Below are 24,351 nucleotides of genomic sequence, written 5' to 3' on the forward strand. Positions count from 1 at the left end.
GTCTTTTCTCCTTCAATCCAGGGAAGATTACAACAAAACTCTAAGACTCAGTAGGTAAAAGGGCTTGCTATGCAAGCTGGGAGACCCGAACTCACTCTCTATACTTCAAAGTGGGAGGAGAAAACCCAGCTTTACATGGGGTTGTGTTACGCGTGCGTGCACATACACAGAGACAAAGACACAGACAGACAGACACACAAAAACACAGACACACACATACAAATGAGAGAGACCACACAGACAGACATACACACGCACACATTCACACAGACACAGACAGACACACACACACACACATGCACACATGGGGAAGCCAGACTAATCCAAGACTTTCTCCAAGGCCCTAATAGAAAATGAAAAAGGGAACTCAGTTCTGTGTCCTTGCTCAGGAGTGGACTAGGCAATGCCTGACTGACCCAGAGCCAGTGCCTTGGAAGAGTCAAGGCTGTGGCTTCTGTGACCCTTGCCCCTGGGCTGTGGTTATCAGTCCTTAGGTAGCTGTGATTGTGTTCTCACTGCCAAAACTCTCTAACTTAGCTCTCTGTTGACCTTGGCTGTTATTCCCCTGAAAATAGTTTATATGATGCTACACTTCTTAATAAATTTTCTTGGCATAAGTCATCAGTTTATGCAAGAACTCGCAGGCCCAGCTATTGCTTTTATCTTTTTTATTTCTCATGCAGGTCCTCCCACTGAATACCTCACTGTTTGGGACCACTCTTTCTGCTGGTTCAGGTCATATACATACGCACTTGAATTCTGGATCTTCAATTTGCTGGGTGAACTAAGTCAGCTCAGGGTTAAATGAACATAGAAAAGTCTCTGTGGGATTAAGGAATGCTCCCTTCACACTGATACAAGAGATGAGAGAGATCTCAGGGAGACTTTGGGGAGGGTGTTGGGGGCAATAAAGGGACCATAGAGCTGATGAAGCGGAGCAGTAGAGTAACCAAGGCGCTGAGGCTGGAAGGCTCACTGCAGGGCAAGCTGGTGTGTGTGTGTGTGTGGAGTGTGTGTGTGTTGGGCGGGTTCAGGAAGGAACAGAGATGGCTTTGTGCCAGCTGGCCTTGCCTACCTTTGTGGTTTTCTGTTCCGGGGCAAAGGTTGTTACCCAGCCCTGAATCCCGCCTTTCTTTTTTTTTCTTTCTCAACTCTGGCGATTCAATTCTGTTGACTCTGTAAGGGAACGAGATCAGCCCTCCAGGGTCCTAAAGCGCCTGTGCACTTCAGCTGGGTTCGGACAAAAACTGAAACAAACCAGAGATGGCGGGTGATTCAGTCCTGCTGGCTGCCGTCTCCCTTCTCTCTGCCTGTCAGCAAAGTAAGAATGTGGGAATCTTGTGTGTGTGTGTGTGTGTGTGTGTGTGTGTGTGTGTGTGTGTGTGTGAGAGAGAGAGAGAGAGAGAGAGAGAGAGAGAGAGAGAGAGAGAGAGAGATATTGCTCTAGTGTTTGGGTTTCATGTCTGTGTTTGGGTTGTAGTCCTGGGTGCCCAGCAGAGCCTAGATTGCTGATGGTGGCCTGCATGCATCCTGCCATGCATGCTCCAGAGGTTAGTTCTCCCAGGGCTGTGGTGTCCTCAGGGCCCAGAGACTCTGCGTCACCTGTGGTGACAGTCCACGTCCCAGCGCAGAGGAGCGGTAGGAGTTGCAGGCGGGGACGTGAGCCCGTGAGAGCGGCGATGACAAACATCCATTATGGATGTTCAGCGGGAGACTGTTCCTGTTTCTAAAATGGCCGTAGACATTTAGTGTGTTTTCTTAGAGAAACTGCCCGTGGCAGTTCTGCAGAAACGGGCAGCTTAGATCCAGTCATGAATTCTAAATGTTGCAACATCTCCCTACCTCCCGGGATGACTCCACACCCCTCTGCCTGGTTAAATGGAGGCTCTGTCTCTCCAAGAACCACAGTTACACAACTCCTCCTATTCACCCTACATGCTTAGCGAACAGAGTTTCTTACCAGGAATGCCTGCTTATTCTTCCTGGGGTGCACGTATCCGGAACCAGGTCTGAGAGGTGGGGACAGCGCAGGCCACATGGTGCAGGAAGTAAGGGACTGTTATTATGCTTGGTGACCAAGTCCAGTCTTCACAGTTACTCCATGGCTAGCCTGGCCAGTCAGCTTTGGGGATGAGGGAAACTCTGAAACCTTTAGACACGTTTTGTTTAGCAGCCTTTGTGGAACCGGCAGGTGTTTGCTATGAACCAAAGAAGAACGTGGGTCTAAGCAATCAGTGTGTTCCGACCCTGTGATGGCAGAACGGGCAAGGGCGAGGGTTGCATGCCCCCACTCAGAGGCTCTCTCCCCACAGACAGCCTTTTGTGTGCTGTCTGATGCCAAGGACACTGTGAACTGGGACCAGCAAGTTAGGCAGTTCCATGGAGAGGGAGGAAAGGGACAGGAAGGAAAGAGAGTGGAAAAATTATGTCTGTGATAGAAAAATGTTTCATTGTTGGGAACGGAGCCCAGAGAGACAGAGAGCTGCTGTTGAGTTGGCCACATCAACAGATGTTTGTTGTTCGCAGAATTAGGATGCGTTGTACCAAGGTACAAACAACTCAGGCTTTTAAGACAGACCCACCCGTATCTGTCTGGTCCAGGCCCCAGGCAGGGTGGTCTGCCCTTCCCTGTTCTCAGCACAGAAAGTCAAACAGGATCCTGAGTAGGAAAGGCCTCCATGGTGACTGGCCCGGAATAGGTCCTTACCACTGCTCTTGTCCTGAACCCGTTACCTGCAGAGAAAAGCTGCCGGGTGGAGAAGTGGCCCTCGCGGGGAAGGATCCGCCTGGGACCGAGTGGGCATCGGTGGTGGCAGAGGGTTCTCCCTTCACTATCCTAGCGCACAAGCATCCCCACCCCCACCCCAGGAAAGAGGAAAGATGGGCGAAACAACGGTGATTGTGCCCACGTGTGTAAGCTTCTTCACCGATATTATATGCCATCGACAACCATGATCTTCCTGAGGCCCTGAGCCGGGAGTATAGATGGGGCTTTTAGCCCAGAGGCTGGCACCAGGCCCAAATATTCCTTCCTGGTGTGGGTGTTCACACACCTCTCCCATTTACCAATTAAGGGCTTCACATTGGCTGGTGGAGCGGACAGGTGCCTACTGGCTGCAGTTCATGGTGTTAAGAGAAACTGACTTGGTTGGGCTTAGAGTTAGGGTTCAGGGTTGGGGAGCATTTGCTCATTCACAAGCCCTTTTGAAACCCTATGTTTTATGTCTCTGCTCATCTGTCAATCTAGGAACGCACAGCCTTCATTGTTTCCAGACCCTAGGTGTTTCCTTCCCAGCTGTGAAACAAATTAGAAGCCGCGGGTGGGGGTGGGCAGCGGTGGCCAGAAAGGCCGAGATCCAATTTCTACCTAATAGACAGAGTCCCCCAGCTTGGCCCATGAGCTGCTGCCTTGTCCACATGATACTGCCCAGAACGGTTGGAAAGAATCAGTGCCCACCCCTCGCCTTCTGGATTGCTTCAGTACCAAGCCAGCACACAGAGTGTCCATTTTCACAGTTTAACTCCTAAGCAACAGCTACCTGGACACCAAAGGGAAGGAAAGGAGCCCTTCCTAAGCCAGGCTCAGTCCTGACTTCTCGTTCAAAGGGCAGGTGCGTTCAGAGTCAGGAGAAAAAGCTCCTCCCTGAGTGCTCACTCCGAAGAGACTGAAGCCACAAACTTGGTGTGGGGTTTTTTAGAACATCAGTGAGTCAGAAGTAGACGCAGAGATGCTAAAGCGAGACCAGGTCGTGTTTGAGGCAACATTTAAGGACACGAAACCGTGGGAGCTAATGGGAAAGGGAAAGATAGACGCCAGGAGGTAATTATGAACTAAGGAGGAGATGAGCGAGCCGGGAGGTAATTCAGGTGGTAAAGAACTTGCTTTGCAAACCCAAGGACTTGAGTTTCATCCCCTGGAATTCATGTCAAAACAAAACAAAACAAAAAAACCCACACTGGACATGGCAGTGCAGGCTTACAATCCCAATGCCAGGGAGGCAGAGGCAGCTGGGTGCCTGGGGCTCACTGGCAAGTCTGTTTAATTTGATGATTTCTAGTGTAGCTGTGGTACCCACCCGTACTCACACTTTGCCAGGGATGTGCCACACTTTAACGCGACATTCCTTTCCTTTGCAGGTTATTTTGCTATAAATGTTGGACAAGCAAGATTTAAATACAAGATTTCACCCCCGGCAGTCTCGGGGTCCCCGGAGTTTGAGAGAATATTTCGCGCGCAGTAAGTAATGTTTCTCGAACAGGCAGGTATTGTTTTCTAATGAAGTTGTTCTATTTATTAGACTCGGGAGTCAGATGTTGGGGTGAAAACCTGCTGGATCAGAGAGGTTGAGAAGCAACCAGCTGACCTTCCTTTATGGCCAGAGACCCAGCAAGAGATCATCTCTCCACTTGTCTCAAACCAAAAAAAAAAAAAAAAAAAAAAAAGCCCATGGCTCTTTAAGTGTCTCCCTCCTCCTTCCTGTGTGTCTCTCTATCCATCTTCTGGCTTCTAACTAGTTGCTGGATCCGCCCCCTGATCCAAGGTAGACTTTAGCACAGTTTTGGGGGTGCACAGTACAATCAGATATCCCCAAACAGGCAGACTAGCGACAGACAGACAGATTCTGACTAAGGAAAAGAGTAACAGAGAAGGCCCTACGTTCATTTTCAGTTGGCAGCCGCAAGTCACTCTGCGCCAGTCTCAGGCTCCCAGGCTCCCCTATTACGAGTGTCCAGCGTATGTCGCTTTCCCAACTTCAGTACAGATTGAGTAGGTCTGTCTATTTACCCAAAAGGCTGTGGCTGGGGAAGAGCGGCCGTGTCTCTCAAGCATGGTGGCTTGCTCAGAGACTTCTCCAGCCCCAGGAGGGTTCAGTAGATTCAAGCAGAACTATTTTGTAGTTTCTTTTCTCCTTCTGCCAAGTTCTCAAAGAACCATTGTCTGACATCCGAGCTGCCCCGAACACACGCGTTCTCAGTGGTTTTGTTGTCCTGTGCTGCCTGCCTTTTCAGACACACACAGAGCCTTCTGCCATAAACACCTTGCACTTTCCTGGAGAAGGTAGGGTAACCTTCATATGTCACCCCTAAAGCCTAGTGCTTTGGAAACCATTGCTTTGATCAATACTTACTCATTGCTGCACTCTTTCCTTAGTATTCATGATTTCCTCTTTATGTCCATGAGTAAGGTTCATCTAATGTTTTTCTTGTATAGTTCTTGTCTCATTTTGGCTATTAAAAAAATTACACCTTGAATTCAGTTTGGTAAGGCAAGACCCCTGATGAACAGCATGGCCTCTTGGCTACTCTCTTACTCTCAGAAGTTGACAGACCGTTGTCTCCCTCGGCTTCAAAGTGTACCAGGAATGCCCACAAGACAATTTTAAGTAACATCACACCATACAAGGAGAAGTCATTCCCATCCTAGCTGTCTTTAAATACTTTTGGTATGTCAAGTAGCAAAGTGTTGGTTTGGTGCCAGTGTGTTTTACACCTAAAAGTAAATGTTTATTTCATCAGCCTGTGCACAGCCTGGAAAAGAGAGAGGAATGACGAATCTTATTACAAGTCCCCGTCCCTTATGCCTGCCAACATTGTGACTTCACTGCTGTCTGTTGGTCCACAGTTTCAGGCTTTGCTAGTTGAGGTCCTTTTATGAAACAATGTCACATCGTTCTCTCTTCTTAGCCCTGTAGTTGGGCTGTAGTTACCTTGTTGCCTTAAACCTGGAGCTGGTTTGTACCTTTGTGACTATGGAAACAATGTTGGGAATGGAGCTACACGGTGTTCTGTGGTTATCGTTTCTTCTTGTGCAGATTTTGTTTTTCTTAGGGCTAATCATTGCTTCTTTGTTGCCTTAGTTTCATTCTTGATTCTTCTATGGAATCCAGAGTCTCTCCTCTGAGCACTTTCAGACACACTGGTAATCTGCTAACATCCTTTCCCTGCTTTGAGTCCCTGTGCCCGAATCCCCCCTGGCTTTCCTACGGTGTAGAGGATGCTCTTCAGAGCGACTGCATGGCTGTTATGCTGGGTCTTCCCATCGCCCTCCTAGAATTTTCTTATACTCTCTGGATTTGGATCACCTGCTACCTATTTCTCTCTCTGTCTCTGTCTGTCTGTCTGTCTGTCTCTCTCTCTCTCTCTCTCTCTCTCTCTCTCTCTCTCTCTCTCAGCGTTTGGCTCTTGTTTTCATGGAGCGTTTGCTAGCTTTCTGTACAGTGATCAATACATGATATCAGCAGCTGACAGAGAAGAAAGATTTACTTTGGTTCTCAGCTTTAGATATCCCGTTCCGTCGGCTCTATTGCTTTGGACATGGGTGGCGCCTACATCATGGTGGGAGCCTGTGGTGGGGCAAACCGTCTTCACCATATGGGCAAATGCAGCAAAGAAAGAGTCTAGACCCCATCATCCCTTTCAAGGGTGTCCCACCAATGACCTACACCCTCCTACTGGTACCCCAATCCTGAAGATTACACCACCAACTCTGTAACACATCGGCCTGTGGGGGCACTTTCAGATTCATGCTAAGACACCCTGTCTAGATGCTTACTGAGAGATCTCAGGTCTGTAGAATTTTGAGGTTTATCTTGTTTGGATACAGCCTACCCAGCCCCACATCCCCGATGGCCTGGGTAGGTACATATTTCCATATTAAAAATATTATGCCTTCAGAACTGTGAGACAATTGCTCTGTCACTTTCTAGCATCTTTGGGTATTGTTGATATTTGTCTTCCAGGCTTTGCTATGTGATGTGGGAACAGTTGAGAGGTTCTGGGGTGCTCTGTGCTCCTACAGACCTCTCCTGAATTACATCATGCTGAACCCCAGAGCAGGTCTCCTTATGGTCCAGAAACTCTTGTTCTTATGTCCCAGATTAAAAAAAATTTCTCTCCAATTTCTCCTTCATGTTTCCATTCTTTTCTGAAACATGCTGGTTGTTCTTGAGTTGAGTCTTTCATTTTCTTTTATCTCAAGTTCTCATATTTGGGTGCTCTTATTCTTTCTGTAGAAAATTGGGGAACAGCTTTCTACTTTCAGTAAAATTTGGGGAACGGGTTTTGGAGATAATCATTCCAACTCCAGAAGCTTATTTTTACTCTGTGCTCTTCCGTTGCTGCTGTGGATAATGTTACGTCGTTACGTCCTTGGGTCTCATGTACACAGTTGGTTCTTTTCCATTTGATAGTTTCATTAATCACTTAAAAAATTGCTATAATCATTTTGGTTTAAATAATATCGAACAAATTTTAATAACATCAAACCACACAAGGTAAGTCCTGCCTATTTCAATTTCCCAAGTCCTGATGGTCTTCACGTTCAAGTTATTATCTATCTTGAACTTTGTCTTTCATTTCACAATTAAGCAAAAATACACATTTAATATTTACGAGTATCTCCATGTACTCTGGCTTATCTTGTATCAGTGAACAAGCCAAGAGCCCTCACCCTTTTGGGGTGTGCGGCAAAGGGAGACAAAGGTCAACGCCAAGCGGATTTCCTTGGCAGAGGTTTGCGCTCTGCAAACCTCACAGGAGAGCCTGGGATGGTACGCAGCCGCCTGAGTTGGGGTAGACTGCAATCTGATCGGGTGTGTGTGTGTGTGGCTGCTGTAAGCAAGGCCAGCCTGAACTTCACAGTGACACCTGTCACCAAGAGTTGGGGACAGAGCTCAGTGCTGAAGTGATTGCCTTGGGTTGCGCCGCAAAATTACACCGCCGATCTCGAACCAAAGAAAACCACAAAAGAGATGAAAGAAACCCCCAAGCCAGCCAACCCCAACCACTGATTTATAGTAACTAGTAAGTGGCACGTGCAGAGGCCAAAGGTGGGGCCAGGGATGGGTTCACGCTCACAGAGTCACCTTTATAAAGTCACCTTGCGGGGAGACCTCAGTTCCCCTGGCTTTGACTCTGTTGAACTGAGAACTGAGTGTGGGCGGAGGCGGCTTCCAGCTGGTTAGATCTGAGGGCCGCTTCTCGGCTCTAGTTCATCCTCTCTTTCCTCACATTTGATTCTCTTTCAAGGTAGTGTTTTCTCCCTCCCCCCCTTCTGTAACCGGGCTCCTTTCGTCCTAGAAACAAAGTTGGGCACCATTCCCAAATGTTTTTCCTGAAGTTATTTATAAAACAAGTACACAAGCCCATTTCATTTCTCAAAACTTAATTTGATTTTTTTTTTTTTTGCTTAACTATAGTAGGATAGGCATAGGGTTAACATAATATGATCATGGCCCGCAGTGGTGGCACATGCCTTTAGTTCCAGCACTTGAGAGGCAGAGGTGGGTGGATCTCTGAGTTCAAGTCCAGCTTGATCTACAGAGTGAGTATCAGGACAGTCAAGGCTACACAGAGAAACCCTGTCTCAATGCCCCCACCACTCCCACAGTCCCTGCAAACCAAAACCAAACCAAACAGCAATGACAACATCCCTCCCTTCCCCTAAAAATCCTCAAAAAACTAAAAGCAAACCCTCATAATATCAAGGGGGATTTGGAGCTTGATGGAGGGGCCAGCAGAGCAGTCCTATCTCATTCCCTGTGTTTTCTCTTGGATTTTTCTATAGCACCAGTCAAGTTCTTGCCTTGAGTTCAAAGGTTCGGGACAACTCTAGCTAATTCAGATTCCATTTGTCAGGAATACGGCTCTGCGAGGTGCCTGGCAGGACTCCCTGGGCTTACCAAGTCTTTGCAAAGCCAGCGTGGCTGTTTATTTGTGTCTTCCACGTTGACTTCCTTGAATTCCGAGGAAGGAACACACTCTGTTTCTTCCTGTCCTGGGCTGAAGCACGTATCCCCTTTAGCTATCCCGACTCTCACAGAGATGCTGGATTTTCCTACGCTTCTCTCTACCACATAGCCCTCAGAATGGCCAAGGTGTCCAGAGCCATTGCTCAGTCTTTCTCTGAGTAGAAATTCCATCTCACCAGAACACGATCCTCTGAGTGCGGCTCCAGAGCGTCTCCTGCACATGTTTCTTCAGGCTGGGAGTCTCTGCCATCTGTTAGGCAAAGATGGCTGCAATGGTGTCCTGGCATCCCAGGGCTTCTGGCCAGACTTCCCTCCCTGAGTCCTTTCCCCTTCATCCCGGGAGCAGCCTTGGAGGTGACTAGAGACTTTCCTGTGTCACAATACAATTTTTCTAAAATCATAAGAACAGCAACCACAATTTTATCCAGGGCCATTTTTTATGCTATTGCTGAAACTTCAAAAATTCTATCCTAATTCAAATGCCTCGATGACTTTAGATTAAAGGCATTTATAAAAATCTACAAAGTAGGTCTAAACAGTAAATTGATAGTTGCAGTTTGAACATTTCCTGGGCCAGAGTGATGGCTCAGCAGGCAAGGATAAACCTGATGGCCCAAGTTTGATCCCAGGACCCTCAAGATGGGAGCAGAGAACTGATGCCTGCTGAATGCTGTGACCTTGACGTGCACTGTGGCAGGCAAGTGCACATGCTCACAGGCCTGTGGACTTACACACAGACACATGGACATACACAGACACAAAGACACACAGACACATACACAGGCCTGTGGACTTACACACAGACACACAGACATACACAGACACACAGACACACACAGACAGACAGATAGACACACATACACACAGGCCTGTGGACTTACACACAGGCACATGGACATACACAGACACACAGACACAAAGACACACAGACACATACACAGGCCTGTGGACTTACACACAGACATACACAGACACACAGACACACACAGAGACACACAGACACACACAGGCCTGTGGACTTACACACAGACACAGAGATACAGACACACACACACAGGGATAGACACACACACACACAGAGGCCTGTGGACTTACACACAGACACACACAGAGACACACAGACATACACAGACAGACAGATAGACACACACACACACAGGCCTGTGGACTTACACACAGACACAGAGATACAGACACACACACACAGGGATAGACACACACACACACACAGAGGCCTGTGGACTTACACACAGACACAGGTAGACAAAGACAAACAGACAGATGACAGATAGACACACACACAGAGGCCTGTGGAATTACACAGACACACACAGACAAACAGACATATACAAAGTAAATGTAAAAGAGCCACTGTTCTCCCTCTGAGTCCACAGGGAAGGGAGATGAATACCCGACCAGTTCTCTCCTGTGTTCAGGCCACACTATGGAGCATCTTTCTTTTTCTTGGGGTAGGGGAAAGTAAACTCCAATCTTGTAGTTTCTTTTCTAAAACACTTAAAAAAAGATACTTCGGTTGTTCCCGTTAGGATAAAAAGTTTACTGTAATGTATCAGCCTGGATCCCAGAGTACAAACGCTGCCAACCCAATGTACAGCAGGGTCTCGTTGGTGCCAGGTAGGACCGAAGGACAGCGTCCCTCTCTGTTTAATGCTGGCCACTGAGTTCCACACCCAAGTTAACCTACACACATACAAATGGCTCATCCTGAATCCAGCTACTGCAGGAAGATTGCCCGTGCGTTCTCTGCTGCGGTTTGTGTCTGTTGTTTTATTCTGTGAGTGGGGCATGGGCCACAGCACCCGTGTGTCGTCAGAGGACAAAACTCAGGATTTAGTTCTTTCCGACCCTGGCGACTGAACTCGGACTTTCACAGAGAGCTCCTTTCTTCTTTGATAGGCCTCACAGGTTTTATCTTTTTTTTTTTTTTAAATTTCATTGACTCTATGTTTTTGAAGCAGGATCTCACTATGTAGTTCACACACATATAGACACAGGGACAGAGAAGGATATCAGGTGTGTTGCTCTGTATGTTTGTATGTGCAGAAGTGCACGTGCATGTATGTACACACACACGGGGGGGAAGAAAAGCACATCAGGTGTCCTGTGTGTGTGTGTGCAAGAACATGCTTGCACACACACACACATGCACACACATGCACACATGGGGACACGGAAGAAATCAGATGTCCTGTTCTCTGTATGTGTAAGAACATGCTTGCGTGCACACACACGTGCACACATGAGGGCAGGGGAGGACATCAGGTGTCCTGTTCTGTGTGTGTGTGTGTGTGTGTGTGTGTGTGTGTATGTGTGACAGCATGCTTGTGCACACACACACATACACACGCACACACGGGGCCAGGGGAGGACATCAGTACCCTGCCCCACCACTCTTCTCTTTATTCCTTTAAGACAGAGCATTTCACTGACCCCCAGACCTAGGCTGGGGGCCAGCAAGCCCCAGTAGACCACGTCTCTGGCCCTCACGTTGCTGGACATTAAGGTGCACGCAGCCACAGCTGTGTCTTCGCGCTGGCCTGAGCATTTCCCAGGAGGCTTACAATCCTGGGTTCAGCTGGAAGCCCTACAATGCCCTTTACCCACTGAGTTACATAAAGCGGGTGCCCAAGACACTGAATGGCTCTGGTGACTTCAGTGGCAGGCAGGGGGGAGTCTGAGAGCTCTAAGTCTGGGCCCTCATGTGTCCATCCTTCTACCAGCAGGCTCAGTTGCTGGGTGGCAATTAGACTTCAATACTGCCGCCACCAGGCTCCATTTCCTGCTGTATTCCCAGAGGGGACTTCCCCTAAAAGGAACAAATAAATTAATTAATTGGTTAATTAATGAATTGATATTTTTAATTTTTCGACACTCTTACTATGTAGCTCAGGTTGGCCTGAAATATTCTGCTCCAACTTCTTCAGTGCTGGAACTCCCGGCCTGGACCACTGTCCTGTACTGAGCAAGGTAGTGAGTTATCAGCCTATACGGCACCTCCAGCAATCCTTTTCTCACTCCAGAGGCCTGCTCCAGGCATGATGGGTGTTACTCTGACCCTTCTGCTAGGGTCATAACTCAAAGGTCTTCTTTCTCAACCTCAGACCGGGGTCAGGCACCTGTGGATTTGCAGTAGCTGAGTCAAAGTGATTCAGCAAAACAGGAGGGAGGAAGCAGAGAGAGAGACACACACACACTTGAAAGAGAAAGGGTTTCAAAAGCCTCCTTGAAATGCCTGGCCTGTTTTTATTTTTAAAAGCGCCCCTACAATGAGCATGGGGTTGGGAAGGTGCTAGGGTCGGCCAGGATGTCTCCATTCCCAGCATTTTAGAAGGAGGTTGGTGCACACAGAAGTTCATGTTGTACGCACAGGAGTCTGTCAGCTAGAGGAGGCATTGAGAAAAGTTTCACACCAAGGGGCTTCCCTTGCAGCAAGAGGGTTACCCTAAGTGATATATTTTTTGAGAATGATGGCACCAAGTTGGCCCAGTGGGCATGGCCCAGGGGCTTAGGGTGTCTTAGTTATTTTTCTATTGCTGTAATAAGACACCATGATCAGGGCAACTTATAGAAGAAAGACTTTACTGGGGTTCACGGTTCCAGAGGGTTTGAGTCCATGACGGTCATGGTGGGGATCACTGCAGCAAACAGGCAGGCATGGCGCTGGGCCAGCAGCTGAGAGCTTGCATCTTGACCCACAAGTAGGATGCAGAGAGGATTAACTGGCCTGGCATAGGCTTTTAAAACCTCAAAGCCCACCCTCAGTGACATTCCTCCCCCAACAAGGCCACACCTCCTAATTCTTCCTAAGCAGCTCCACCAACTAGGGACCAAGCGTTCAAACAGATGATCCTATGGGGGCTGTTTACTGAAAACTACCACACTGGGTATGGGGACTTCAATGGTCACTAAAAGTCAGCCTGAAACAGTGATGCCTTAGTTCCTTGTTCCACACAGATGAAGATTCAAAAGCAGACGGGTAGGGGTTAGCAAAGGGAAGTGAGCGCTACTGAGGGTCCCTAAAGAAAGTGAGAGAAATTCTTCAGAGTGGGAGCGGTTCTCCGAGGAGAGAGAAGAAATCATCAAATCGTTTCATGTTATGTAGGAGTTTTGTTTTTGTTGCTATAGGACTTACGGTAGAAACGAACAATGACCCGTGGAATTTCTGCTGCAATTGTTTAATTTTCTGGGCTATCATGGGCAGAGTCAACAGTCCTCTCCACCATGCCTCCCCATGACCCAACCAGGGAGATAATAACGCTCTTTGCTCACTGTCCACCCAGTTAAGGGTGGCCAAAGCCCTCCCTTTGCTCCTCTCTGATTTACGCTTTATTAGCTGCTGACCTTGGCTGTCTGATTGCGCTTAGCCTGCGAGCCACAGACCTTGTAGGTGTCCTGGTGGATGTTAATTAAATCGTGCTGTCTTTGTTCTCGTAGTTCATGAGCATCTTGATTCACAGCTGCCAGGATGTGTCTACAGTCTTTCTTCTTGCTCACGGGCAGGGCTGTAGCTTTGTGTGTGTGTGTGTGGGGGGGGGGGGTCTGGGGTGGTCCTTTCTAGACTAGGTGAGCATTTCTCTCTAGAAGCCATTCTTCTCCACAGTTTGCTTTGTTATATGAAAAGGCAAATGTGCCTTGCATATGTTCTCCAAGGGATAGGGTGGAGCTGTTGCATCAGGGGAGCTAGCAGGCCTGTGGACACTGGCTCAGAGCCCTGTCCCTCTCATCTGGTGGACACGGTTGCCTCTAAGTCACTAGCCCTCTTTTTTTTTATCTTTCCCAGTAGTCTTAACGTCACTGTTTTAAGCCTAATCTTTATATTACTCCTGTGCCCCTTCTCTGTTTTCACCATAATATTTGTTACTAAGACAAGCTTTTCACTACAGGTTCTTTTCTCTTACTACTGACAGTGAGCTAGTTCCTGCCTCTAAGTAACCCACGGAGAGGGGACAGTATTGCCACTTCTATTTTTATTTATCCTTAGAGTTTCATCTTTTTGTGCTGTGTGTTCTATAACACACACAACGTTATTTTCTAGTTGCGTGCCCCCCATTCTCAGAGATTTAACACGATGGAAGTTTACTGCTTGGTCCCTGACCTCTCTGGGTGTCCCTGTGGGGGTGACTTTGGCATAGTCATGGAGGTCCAGGCTCCTCCACCCAGGTCCTCAGTCTCCTCTCTGTTGTGGCTATAAAGCCGTACTAGGTGTCTTTCTTTTATGGGGTCCAGGTGAGGGTGTTACATCTTTCATTGGTCTAGTGCAGTTGGTAAGTCCTTGGGCCTGTATTTACTAATATGGTTTGAACCTTCCCAGGCACCCATGCGCTCCTGTTTTAGTTTGATAATGTAAAAGTGACACCTTTGCACTTGTGGGCTGAATTTGCTTTCAGTCTGTGCCCCGTGGCTGGAGCTGGACAGCTGGCGGTGTCCGTGGGCGGTCCTAGAGCTATTTTCCTCTGCGTGTGCACTTGACATGGAGCCAAAGGCTGCTTGCAAGCTGGAATTACTCTGGGCAGGGCGCAGCCTGCAGCCGGTGCTCCTTAGTGTCGAGGAACACAGGGCACACGCGCGAGCATCACCGTGCCCAGCGGGTTCCGTTCTTCTCAGGCTTTTCCCATTTTCTCCCTTAAGCCTCATGTATCCTGAAACATTTTGGCTCCAGACAAATCAGGGCATTGTACCAGGGTCTGTATTGGTTTCAAATCTTAAATTCCACGGTCAGGACACTTGCTCCCCCTACTGGCCATCTAGTGAAGACCTTTTCAGTTTCTCTCCCTGGTGTGGAATTTGATGATGCCCTTGGTGTCATCTGCTTAAAACACGACCCCCCTTCCCCGTATTTCTATAGGGGTAGCAGTGTGCAAAGAAGCCATGGCTATTGCGCAGTGGTGGCTGTGGCCAGAAAGTGACTCTGCACCGCCCATGTTTCCCTACGTGGACGTAGGGGAGGATATAGCCCATAGACAGTCATCACCGACTGCGTTGGTGAAGGGCAGCTGACACAGGACTCTCCCTCAGGATGTCTCTAAGGAGAGTACAGGGTGTGTGGCTGTGCAGGTGGTTAGAAAGAGGCTAAAATTGTTTCCATATTGGTTTGTCCTGTCAGCGAAAATAATTAGCTGCTGCTGGCATAGGCAAGGCGTGTTCAGGACTTGGTCCCCTTAAGTTGAATGCATCCGCTGACAGTTCACAGTGGTGGCTGTCGTGGGGCACACCACACTTGATCACCTTGATCATCATGCTTCGGGAGCTCTTGGGGACTCAGAGGTACTGCTGGTGGGAGAAGGGTATGGGCACAGGATGGCAGTGAGCAGACAGAACGGGCCTCCAGGTGTTTCCAGGGAAAACCATGCTACCAGGCAGCAAAGCGTAGGGACCACAAGCAGCAGTCTGAGACGTTTTTCCAATGTCTGAAAGATGATTCTGGGAGACCGACAAGGATATATGATGGCTATTCCTTGTAAATGGCCTGGATTCGAGTTCGCTTAGGAGACACGCCTCTGAGCTGCCTTTGAAGCTGTTTCCCGAGAGGTCTGATGGAGGGGGCAGACCCACCCTGGATGTATGTGGCACCATGGGATGCGGTCCTCATCTAAATTAAAGGCAAAGAAGGAAGAAGCCAGCGGAGCAAGTAGCACCCATCTCTCTTAGCTTGTTGGCTGGGGAGGCGATGTGACCAGCAGCTCCACGCCTGTCCCCAGGTCTTCCCTACTGTGGTGGGCTCTACCCTCAAGCTGTGACACAAGACAAGTCCTTCGTCCCTGCAGTTGCTTTGCTGGGCACTTTGTCATGGCTCCAAGGGGACTAAATACCACCCTGCACTCTAGAGGAAGCAAGGCTTGAGGCCTGTCTGCAAAGAAGGACATGAGGCTGGGTGAGTTCAGGAGTGACTCCTGCTTGTAAAAGGACAATGGACCCATTTCTTGGGGGATAAAGATGCAGAAGATAGAGTAGCCTGCCTTAGTACCCCAGGCTTTTCTTTTCCATGGCCACACATGGAGCTACAATCAATTCTTGCCTCATCTCCATGGCCTCTAACCACCCCCTGTGTCTTAGCACCGACGTTTCCATCTTCTTGATTGCTTCAGGAAGTTGGGGTGTTCCTAGTGACCCATCCCCAGCTTCAATCAGCTAAATGGCAGACCTCAATGCTGCACATGGCACTCTCCTTGGGTGCTGGAGCATTGTCCATATGTGGGTGTCCTGGCTAGTTTTATGTCCGCTTGACACAAGCTTGAGTTATCTGAAGGGAGGGAACCTCAGCTGAGAAAATGCCTCCCACAGATCAGGCTGTAGGCAAGCCTGTGAGGCATTTTCTTAATTAGTGATCAATGTGGGAAGGCCCGGCCTATCATGGGAGATGCCATCCCTGGGGTGGCGGCCCCGTGTTCTATGAGAAAGCAGACTGAGCAAGCCATGGGAGCAAGCAAGTATGCAGCTCCCCTCCATGGCCTCTGCACCAGCTCCCGCCTCCAGGATCCTGCCCTGTGTGGGTCCCTGTCCTGACTTCCTTCAGTGGTGAACAGCAATGCTAAAGTAGAAGCCAAATAAACCCTTTCCTCCCCAACTTGCTTTCTGGGTCCTGGTGTTTTGTTGCGGTAATAGAAAAGACACTGGGCCAAATCCCGGGGCTGCTCTGGGTGCTGCAGTGGGAGGAGACGAGGTTCAGGGTCCCCTCACCTTGTCACCTGACGCCTGGTACTGCGCTTCATGAAGCTGAGGCATCCACACCCAGGCCGCTCTCCACTAAGGAGTTTCTTCAGCTTGAGTCGCAAGGAAAGACCCGCACAGCCCCGCCATTCTCATTCTTTCTCTCTTCTTCTCCGAGTCTTTCTTGCTCTTTCAGGCAGGGGCACAAAAACACCTCAGCGTGTCAGCCTCTGTGGACAAACCCTAAAGAGACCACAGGCTCCCCGACTGGTCTCCTGAGTGGAACCAGGGTGTGGCTGTGAGGCTCTGTGTATCTCTGCCCCTCAAACAACACTGAGGCCATTAATTCACCACAAGGAAAGTCCTCAAAGAGACTTCTGTGACCGATGCTTCAGAGGTGTTTAAAACGTCACAGCTGATCTGAGTAAGAAGACGTGGAAAAACACGTCTGGAATAATTTAGGGTATAGGAAACCCAATAAAAAGGACGGGGCAGTTGTGGGATGTTTCCAAAAAAGGGCCAGAAAATTGCACTGACGGGGCAAGGGTTAGAACCCTCCCGCGTGTGCTGTTCCCTCTTGCTCCCTGGGAAAGGTTCCATGGATCTAGCCAAGGAAAGGAAAATGCGGAGAAATAGGTTCTTATTTTTAGCTAACTGCCATTACTCTTCCTGTGGAAATGCAGAAAGTATCTTTCACTTACCCTATCATAGCTCCTTACAAATTTACGAAACCATCAGAAGCAAAGCCATGCCGAGGACGCAGAGGAAGAACAGCTTAGTCACTTCTCTGAGCACTAGAGGCTGCACCTCTGGTTTGTGCTACGCTCCAGAGGAGTGCTTCCTTGGGCCTTAAAGAGATAACGAGATGAGACAGAAGAAAGCATCTCTACATTAGTACCGTTCATCTGCCATTTCCAGGCTCCTAGAGAGTAAAACGGTCCTCGTTGCTTCTGTTGGTGAGGTTAGGGCTTTCTCCTTGTGCTTCAGGATGCTGCATCGGCCATGGCCTGGGGGGGGGGGGGGGGGGGCAGGGTGTGTCAATTGTTCCCTTTCCTTATTTCTATTGAAGGGGTAGGGATTGTATCTAGAGCCTTGCACATGCTAGGAAAACACCCCAATGCTAAGAAACAACCCAAGTCTTAAAAAAGATTTTATTGTAATTTTTATTTATGTGTATGTGCGTGTCTCATGCACATGCGTATGGGTGCCTACAGAGGTCAGAAGAGGGCACTGAGTGTCTTGGGCCTGGAGTTACAGGTGGTTAAGTCCCTTGACATGACTGTTGGGAACTGAACTTGGGTCCTCTACATGTACTAAACCATCTTCTCCAGCTCCCCTCCCCCCATTTCTATAGTTTTCCATTTTGAGACACGGTCTCACTAAGTTGCTCAGGTTGGCCTTGAACTCATTCTGTAGCTCAGGCAGGACTTGAAGGTACACATCTGCCTCAGCTTCCCAAACAGCTGAGATGACGGGCATGTGTCACCAGGCCTTAGAAGTCACACGTTGTTCTTACGTGACCTCAAGGGAAGCTGAAATGACTGTTGAGAGCTCTGTCTTCTCTGCTTGTGCTATCTGTTAACAACACGGAGCTAACCTGACCACGATTCCATCTCATCTTTCCCCTTCTCTGCTACATAGAGAAGAGTTAATTGTAGCTCTGGGAGAACTATTCCCTTGTGCTTAAAATAGTATCAGAATTTCCATCTGAGCTTCCCGCAAGTAGAGGCAATTTGATGCTGCTCTCTGCTAGTTTTACTTTCTGCTCTGGGTCTATGATTGTTTTGCCTGCATGTGTATCTGTGCGGCACTCGTGTGGCTGGGGCCCACAGAGGCCAGAAGTTACAGACAGTTGAGAGCTGCCATGTGCATGCTGGGAAATGGACTCGCGGCTTCTGCAAGAGCTGCCAGTGATCTTCAAATCCCGTCAGGCAACTGGCTCTCGGGTCTTACTTCCCACTGCATAGAATGAGAATGAAATGCGTTCATTTCTCTACTTCAGAAGGTTTAAGGGGAATTATTTAAAGACAACCTGAATGTTCTGACTGACTCAAGTGAAAAGCTATGGGTGTCAGGGACTTTTTTAAAAAAAATATTTATTTATTTGTTTATTATGTATACAGTATTCTTCCTGCAGGCCTCATTACAGATGGTTGTAAGCCACCATGTGGTTGCTGAGAATTGAACCCAGGACCTTTGGAAAAGCAGGCAATGCTCCTGACCTCTGAGCCATCTCTCCAGCCCCTGTCAGGGACTTTTTAAGAAGAAACCTGTTTAATAGGAGCCGAGTAGCCTCTTGGGGAACTCGGATAAGGTGTAGAACGACATTCAGGCTCAGGAGACCTGTCTTCTAGAAAGGAGCCATGACTTGCTCCACTAATGACAAAATTTGCGTATAGGAGAAGGTTTTGCCTGACTCTGCGCTTTGAGCAATGTTGAGTCTCACCTCGAAAGACTCTTTTTAAGTGGAAGAGCCCTTTAGATTTCTTATGTAAGTTCTTGTATTATTTCTGTTTGAATGGATTGAATGCTCACCTGCAGAAGGAAAGCCAATGCATTAGTGTGTGTTTCTTCATGAATTCAACTTCACCTTTATTCTTTTCTCCCCGCAGACAAAACTCTTTGGAGTCTTATCCCGTGTTCATCCTAATACTGTGGCTGGCCGGGTGGTACTTCAATCAAGGTAATTATAAGAACACGTCATCTCATCCCAAAGATGACTGCGGTGTTTAAACACGATTAAGGGGCAGATAGCTGGCCTCACTGCTACCGATGCTGGAAATGACTTTAAATATAAGAAGCAATGCCTGTGTATGTCCAAGTTCTAGGTGGGCTCACATGGCTTCAATGTAAGTCAGTTCAATAATTAAAAATAAACCCAAACACTAGCAGTCGGATACAGGAGTAAATACCTGGGATTCCAACACTCGGGATCTAGAGACAGAACTATATAGTGAGATTCTGTCTCAAAAACCAAGGTTTAAAACTAACCTAGGTTCATAGAAGTCCGTAGGGGTCCATAGCGGTTCATAGAGATTTGACTGACAACCAGGGAGCCTGCATGGGACTGACCTAGATCCTCCGCATATATGTGACACTTGTGTCTTCATGTGGGACTCCTAACCGTGAAAGCAGGGGCGTCTCTGACTGTGTTGCCTGCTTTGTGGACCCATTCTCCCTACTGTATTGCCTTACCCAGGATTAACAGAAGAGGAGGTGCCTAGTTTTGCTGCAACTTGATAGGCCATGAGTGGTTGATATCCATGGGTGGTCTGCCTGTATCTGAAGAGAAGCAGTGGAGGAGGAGTGGATGGGGTGGTGCAGCGGGGAGAAACTGGGAAGAGGGTAAGGAGGGGAAACTTGACTGGAATGTAAGAAACAGCAACAGCAGCAGCAACAACAACAAAGCAAAGGTTAATGTAGCTCAGTGGAAGAATATTTGCCTGGAATGTACAGGGCCAAGGGGTTGGATCTGAGCATCCTCCTCTTCCCCAACATAAGTATCTTGGACGAATAGGAAGCCTTCAAGGTCGTGTGGCTGTAGACGATACACAAGCTGAAACAAAACTATATGCTAGATACCCAAGGATAAACGTAGCATGGACCTTGTCTCCAAATCTAATAATCTGATTAAAGAAAAAGGATCAGAACACAGAAAACAACTTGCTTCCATGACAACAATGTTTATGGAACACTTACGGTGTGAAGCTCATAGATTTGTAGGATTTAAAACTTCCATATGAAACAGAGTCAACAATTGATTTCTACTTTCCATATGAGGAAACTAAGACACACAAATGTCTGTACCAAAGTGGAGAAAATCTTGCATTCAAGGACATAGCAGGTCCATTGAATTTGTTCCAAGGGCCCAGAAGGACGTGGTGCTGCACATTGGAGGCAGCAAGTCTGCAAGCATGCCCTTTCTGTTTAGCTGGAGTTTTCTTGGTGAGCTGAGGACTCTGTGGACCCACGTATTTGGGGGTTGGACCTGTATGGACACCCTAGCTGGGGAAATAGAATCCCCTTTGATTCCTGGCAACTGTAATGGCCTCATTTGGGTATGCATCTGATTGTTAAGATTTAAATAAACTAAAAGCCAGCTGCTTCAAAAGAACCTTTCATCAATCTCTTTCTTGCAATTTTTACTGTCAACCAAGGGATTTCAGATACAATGACCTTTAGAGAATGACTTTTAAACTTCACTCGGCTCACACTTTTGTTCCTTAATGGCACTAGCAAAAGTGGCTGTTCCTTTCCATCTAAGGGCAGATTAACAACTAATAAGGGAAGTGCCTTTAGATAATGGAATTCTGTCTCTGTCACTTGACCCCTCGGATTTCCCCATGATGGACGGAATGAGGTAGACTGCCTAAGCAGAAAAGGGTTCTTAGGTATTGTCATTCTTTTCTTGCCCAAAGTAAGTGGCCTACTAGACTGCTTCTGGCTGTTCACTGGCTTTGGGGACAGCAATTCAGTAAGTTGGGATAGTAATTCTCAACAGGGAGCATGCTCAGAATCTACCTTAACATTCTCAGATGCTAGGCAGCTCTGCCATTACTCTGGGTCCCCTTGTTCTCATCGTTTGGTGCCTGCTCCCTCCACAGTGTCCCCCAGAGCCCTCTCTAAGAAGACAGCAACTCCTCCAGCTCCCTCCTGTCCCACATTGCCCCCTTTGACTTTTCCACAATGCTTCCAAGCCTGCAATTTTCCTGTCTCTGTCTCTTGTCTTCTTCATTGACAGAAGAGATGGCTCAGTCCTTAGGGTGCCTGCTATAAAGACTTGAGTTCTAACCCAGCATTCACACAGAAAGCCTGGTACAGAGGCACATTACCTGGCCAATGAGCTCCAAGATCAAAAAGAGACCCTGGCTCAAAAAAAAAAGGAGTGGGGTCATGACTGAGGATGATACGTGACATCAGTCTCTGGCTTCCATATGTACATGTGTGGTACAAGCACATGCACACGCACACATGCTTACATTAACATGCACACCACGCAACACACACACACACACACACACACACACACACACACACACACACACACATTTCTCTATCATACAAAGGATCAGCTATGGGTAGACAAGAAGGTTTCTTTTTCCTTCTCGTTTTATCTTCTTGGGGTGCCCAGGATTAAACCCAAGGAAGTGAGCATGCTGGCCAAGCACTCTACTGAGCTCCAGCCCCATCTCTAGAATAATAAATTCATAAAGGCAAGCAGCTGCTGACCAAATCCTTAGGAACACCTGGCATATATAGGAAATTAAAATAAAAATCTTGGTGACCAAGTAGAATAGTGAATTTAATAACAGCATGTCCCAGTCCCAGACAGAGGCTCTAGACATCCCGTTTGCGTCTGTGTGGTGTTGAGGGAGGGGCCTCATTTAGAGAAGATATCAATATTCTGACTGGTCAGGGTGCCAGCAACATCAACATTGTGCTTTGTGTATTTTGGGGATAAAACCTATGTGCGGTAAAATGTACAGATCTTGGGTGTTCAGTGGAGTTTAACGCTCGTGTGACTCAATTCCTAATCAAGGCATGTAACGCGGCCACCGTCCAGAAAGTCTACTCTTGGCCCCTGCACCCATCCATTCTCACTCCTTCCATGACTCTGACTTTCCCACAGTTTGGCTTTCCCCATTCTAGTACTTCCTGTGATTGGAATAATAGAGTACGCACCGAGGTGTAACACATCAGTCCACGCAGAGCGCTACTGAGAGCCACCGGGGTGCAATGAATACATTTCTCTTCACTCACTGTGGGGTGGCAGTGCCGAAGGGCTACACTGTTGGGTGATCAAGTCTCTGATGTTAAGGTTCCTGACTATCCCAGCTTTTGGTTACTACGAATACAGAGTTCATAATTGTGATGACCAATCATAGTTTTCATGAACGTTCTTCTATATCCTCACCATTTTATATTGTTGGTCTTAAAATTCTAGCCATGCCTGGTATGGGGCAAATGCCTTTAGTCCCAGCACTCAAGGAGGCAGAGACAGGTGGATCTCTAAATTCAAGGCCAGCCTTGTATACAAAGTGAGTTCTAGGACAGCCAAGGCTACACAGAGAAACTCTGCCTTAAGAAACCAAACAACCAAACAAACAATAAAGTAAACTCTAGCCATTCTGCTGGGTACTTGAAGGTAGCCTCTCACTGCAGTCTGAAAACATTTAAAATGGATTTTTTTTTTACTTATTATTGTTGTGTGTGTGTGCACGCGCGCTGCTCTGAGCGTTTTGGGGCGTGTGCCACAGAGCCCACATGGAGCCCAGAGGCCAACGCTATGAAATTTGCTCTCCCCTTCCTCCTTTTCTGGGCCCTGGAGATTGAACTGCAACCTTGACTCTACCCACTGAGTCGTCTCATTGGTTCTCACTGCAGTTTTTTAATTAGCAGCTGGCTGACCTTGAATTGTGTCGAAACATTTTCCATGTGATCCTGGCACACTTATTTATCTTCTTGTGTGAATTGTGAATTCAAATATTTCACTTATTTAGAAAAGCTCTTTTTCTTTGATTGTCATTAGGATTATTCCTTCTGGCCACGTACATTTCGTCAGGAAAATATTTTTAAAACGCTTCCTCAGTCTCCACACTTTATTTTGAGAAAACATTCATGAAACTCTACGTATTTTCTTTATTTTATCCCTTGCGTAGTTCTGGCGTCTTGTCTGGGTCTCGTGTACCTGTATGCCCGTCACAAGTACTTCTGGGGCTACGCAGAAGCTGCTGACAAAAGGTAAGGAGACCCAAATAATGGCGTGTGTGTGTGTGCAAGGTGCAGCAGGTTGTGTCTTCTGTTCCTGAGGGGATTAAGAACACATGGAGTATTGGTGACCAAAGTGACCCCCGTTGCCTGGGGCCAGTCTTACCAAACTGCACGATCAGGTATAAGATGAGAAAATAAACACGTGAATCTGCGCGTTGCACAAGCGCTACAGATCCCAGCAAGAACTCTGCCCTGTTTCTAGAATATTTAGGTGGGGTAGCCATGTGTACATGGGGCTGCTTGACCTCAGTGGCTTGGCATCCCCTTTACTTTTTATGATGACCTAAATATTTCAAATGGCCTATTGTTAAAGTTCCGGGCAGTTCCAACAACGAGCCTTTGCAGGGGCCTCCACACGGCAGCCCAGTTAGTCATGTCACCCCTCTATGTTCATCCTGCAGAATCACCGGTTTCAAGTTGAGCCTGGGTAGTTTGGCCTTGTTGGCTGTCCTAGCTGTCCTGGGGATAGCAAACGGATTCCTGGACGAATACCTGGACTTCCATGTTACCAAGAAACTGAGACACACATCCTAAGTTTTTCTCTTCCCTCCCACGCTCGTTGAGGCTGTCACCAGTCTGAAGACAATGTGCTAAATAAAACTTTCAAACTTCTCATTTGTTTGTCTGGCTGTGGCTTTGTGGAAATACCCCCTTTGCTGACGCTGCTTAAGAAGTGTGTTTCTGGTGTGCCTCCCCGACACCACTGGGGGGCATCCGTGCTGGCTCCGGCTTTAGAAGGCCTGTGGGAAGCGGGACTGTTTCAGTCAGAGCCAAGCTTGACCCGTGTGTTGGTATCTATGTGGCTCACCACTACAGCCTCTGACACAGCTTCTGTCTCGATGAAGAGGTCCAGACAGAAGCAGCTCAGGCAGATGGGCCCTCAGCATTGGCTATAGCAGAGCAACAGATGCCAGGAGATGTCAGACACATGAGCTAGCCAGAGAGGCGAGTCACCGACTAACCACACAAGACAAATGTGTACTTCATAAAGAACAAAGGAAAGGGGTTAGAGAGGTGGCTTGGTGGTGAAGAACACTGAATGCATATCCAGAGGACCCAGGTTCAATTCCCAGCAGCTCACATGGCTGTTTTAGGGGACCCAACACCCTCACACAGACATATACACAGACACCAATGCACATAAAATAAAAGTAAATAAGTT

General features: G+C 47.8%; 1 protein-coding gene across 1 annotated transcript; it reads left to right on the top strand.

The window, feature by feature from the left end:
- The first annotated feature begins 1,137 nt into the window (after window positions 1-1,137).
- Mgst2 (microsomal glutathione S-transferase 2) lies at window positions 1,138-23,804 on the top strand. The gene is made up of 5 exons (XM_075950533.1): window positions 1,138-1,321; window positions 4,138-4,237; window positions 19,031-19,101; window positions 23,078-23,159; window positions 23,591-23,804. The coding sequence occupies exons 1-5, from the start codon at window positions 1,264-1,266 to the stop codon at window positions 23,721-23,723; spliced, it is 444 nt and encodes a 147-aa protein (XP_075806648.1). The 5' UTR covers window positions 1,138-1,263; the 3' UTR covers window positions 23,724-23,804.
- The last annotated feature ends 547 nt before the right edge of the window (window positions 23,805-24,351 follow it).

This window comes from Microtus pennsylvanicus, chromosome 16 (assembly GCF_037038515.1).
Source record: "Microtus pennsylvanicus isolate mMicPen1 chromosome 16, mMicPen1.hap1, whole genome shotgun sequence".
NCBI classification, from domain to species: Eukaryota; Metazoa; Chordata; class Mammalia; order Rodentia; family Cricetidae; genus Microtus; species Microtus pennsylvanicus.

Coding starts and splice junctions, on each gene's coding strand:
- Mgst2 (XM_075950533.1), top strand. CDS start 1,264: ATGGCGGGTGATTCAGTCCTGCTGGCTGCCGTCTCCCTTCTCTCTGCC. Junction 1,322..4,137: donor TCTCTCTGCCTGTCAGCAAA/GTAAGAATGTGG, acceptor TTTCCTTTGCAG/GTTATTTTGCTATAAATGTT. Junction 19,102..23,077: donor CGGGTGGTACTTCAATCAAG/GTAATTATAAGA, acceptor TCCCTTGCGTAG/TTCTGGCGTCTTGTCTGGGT.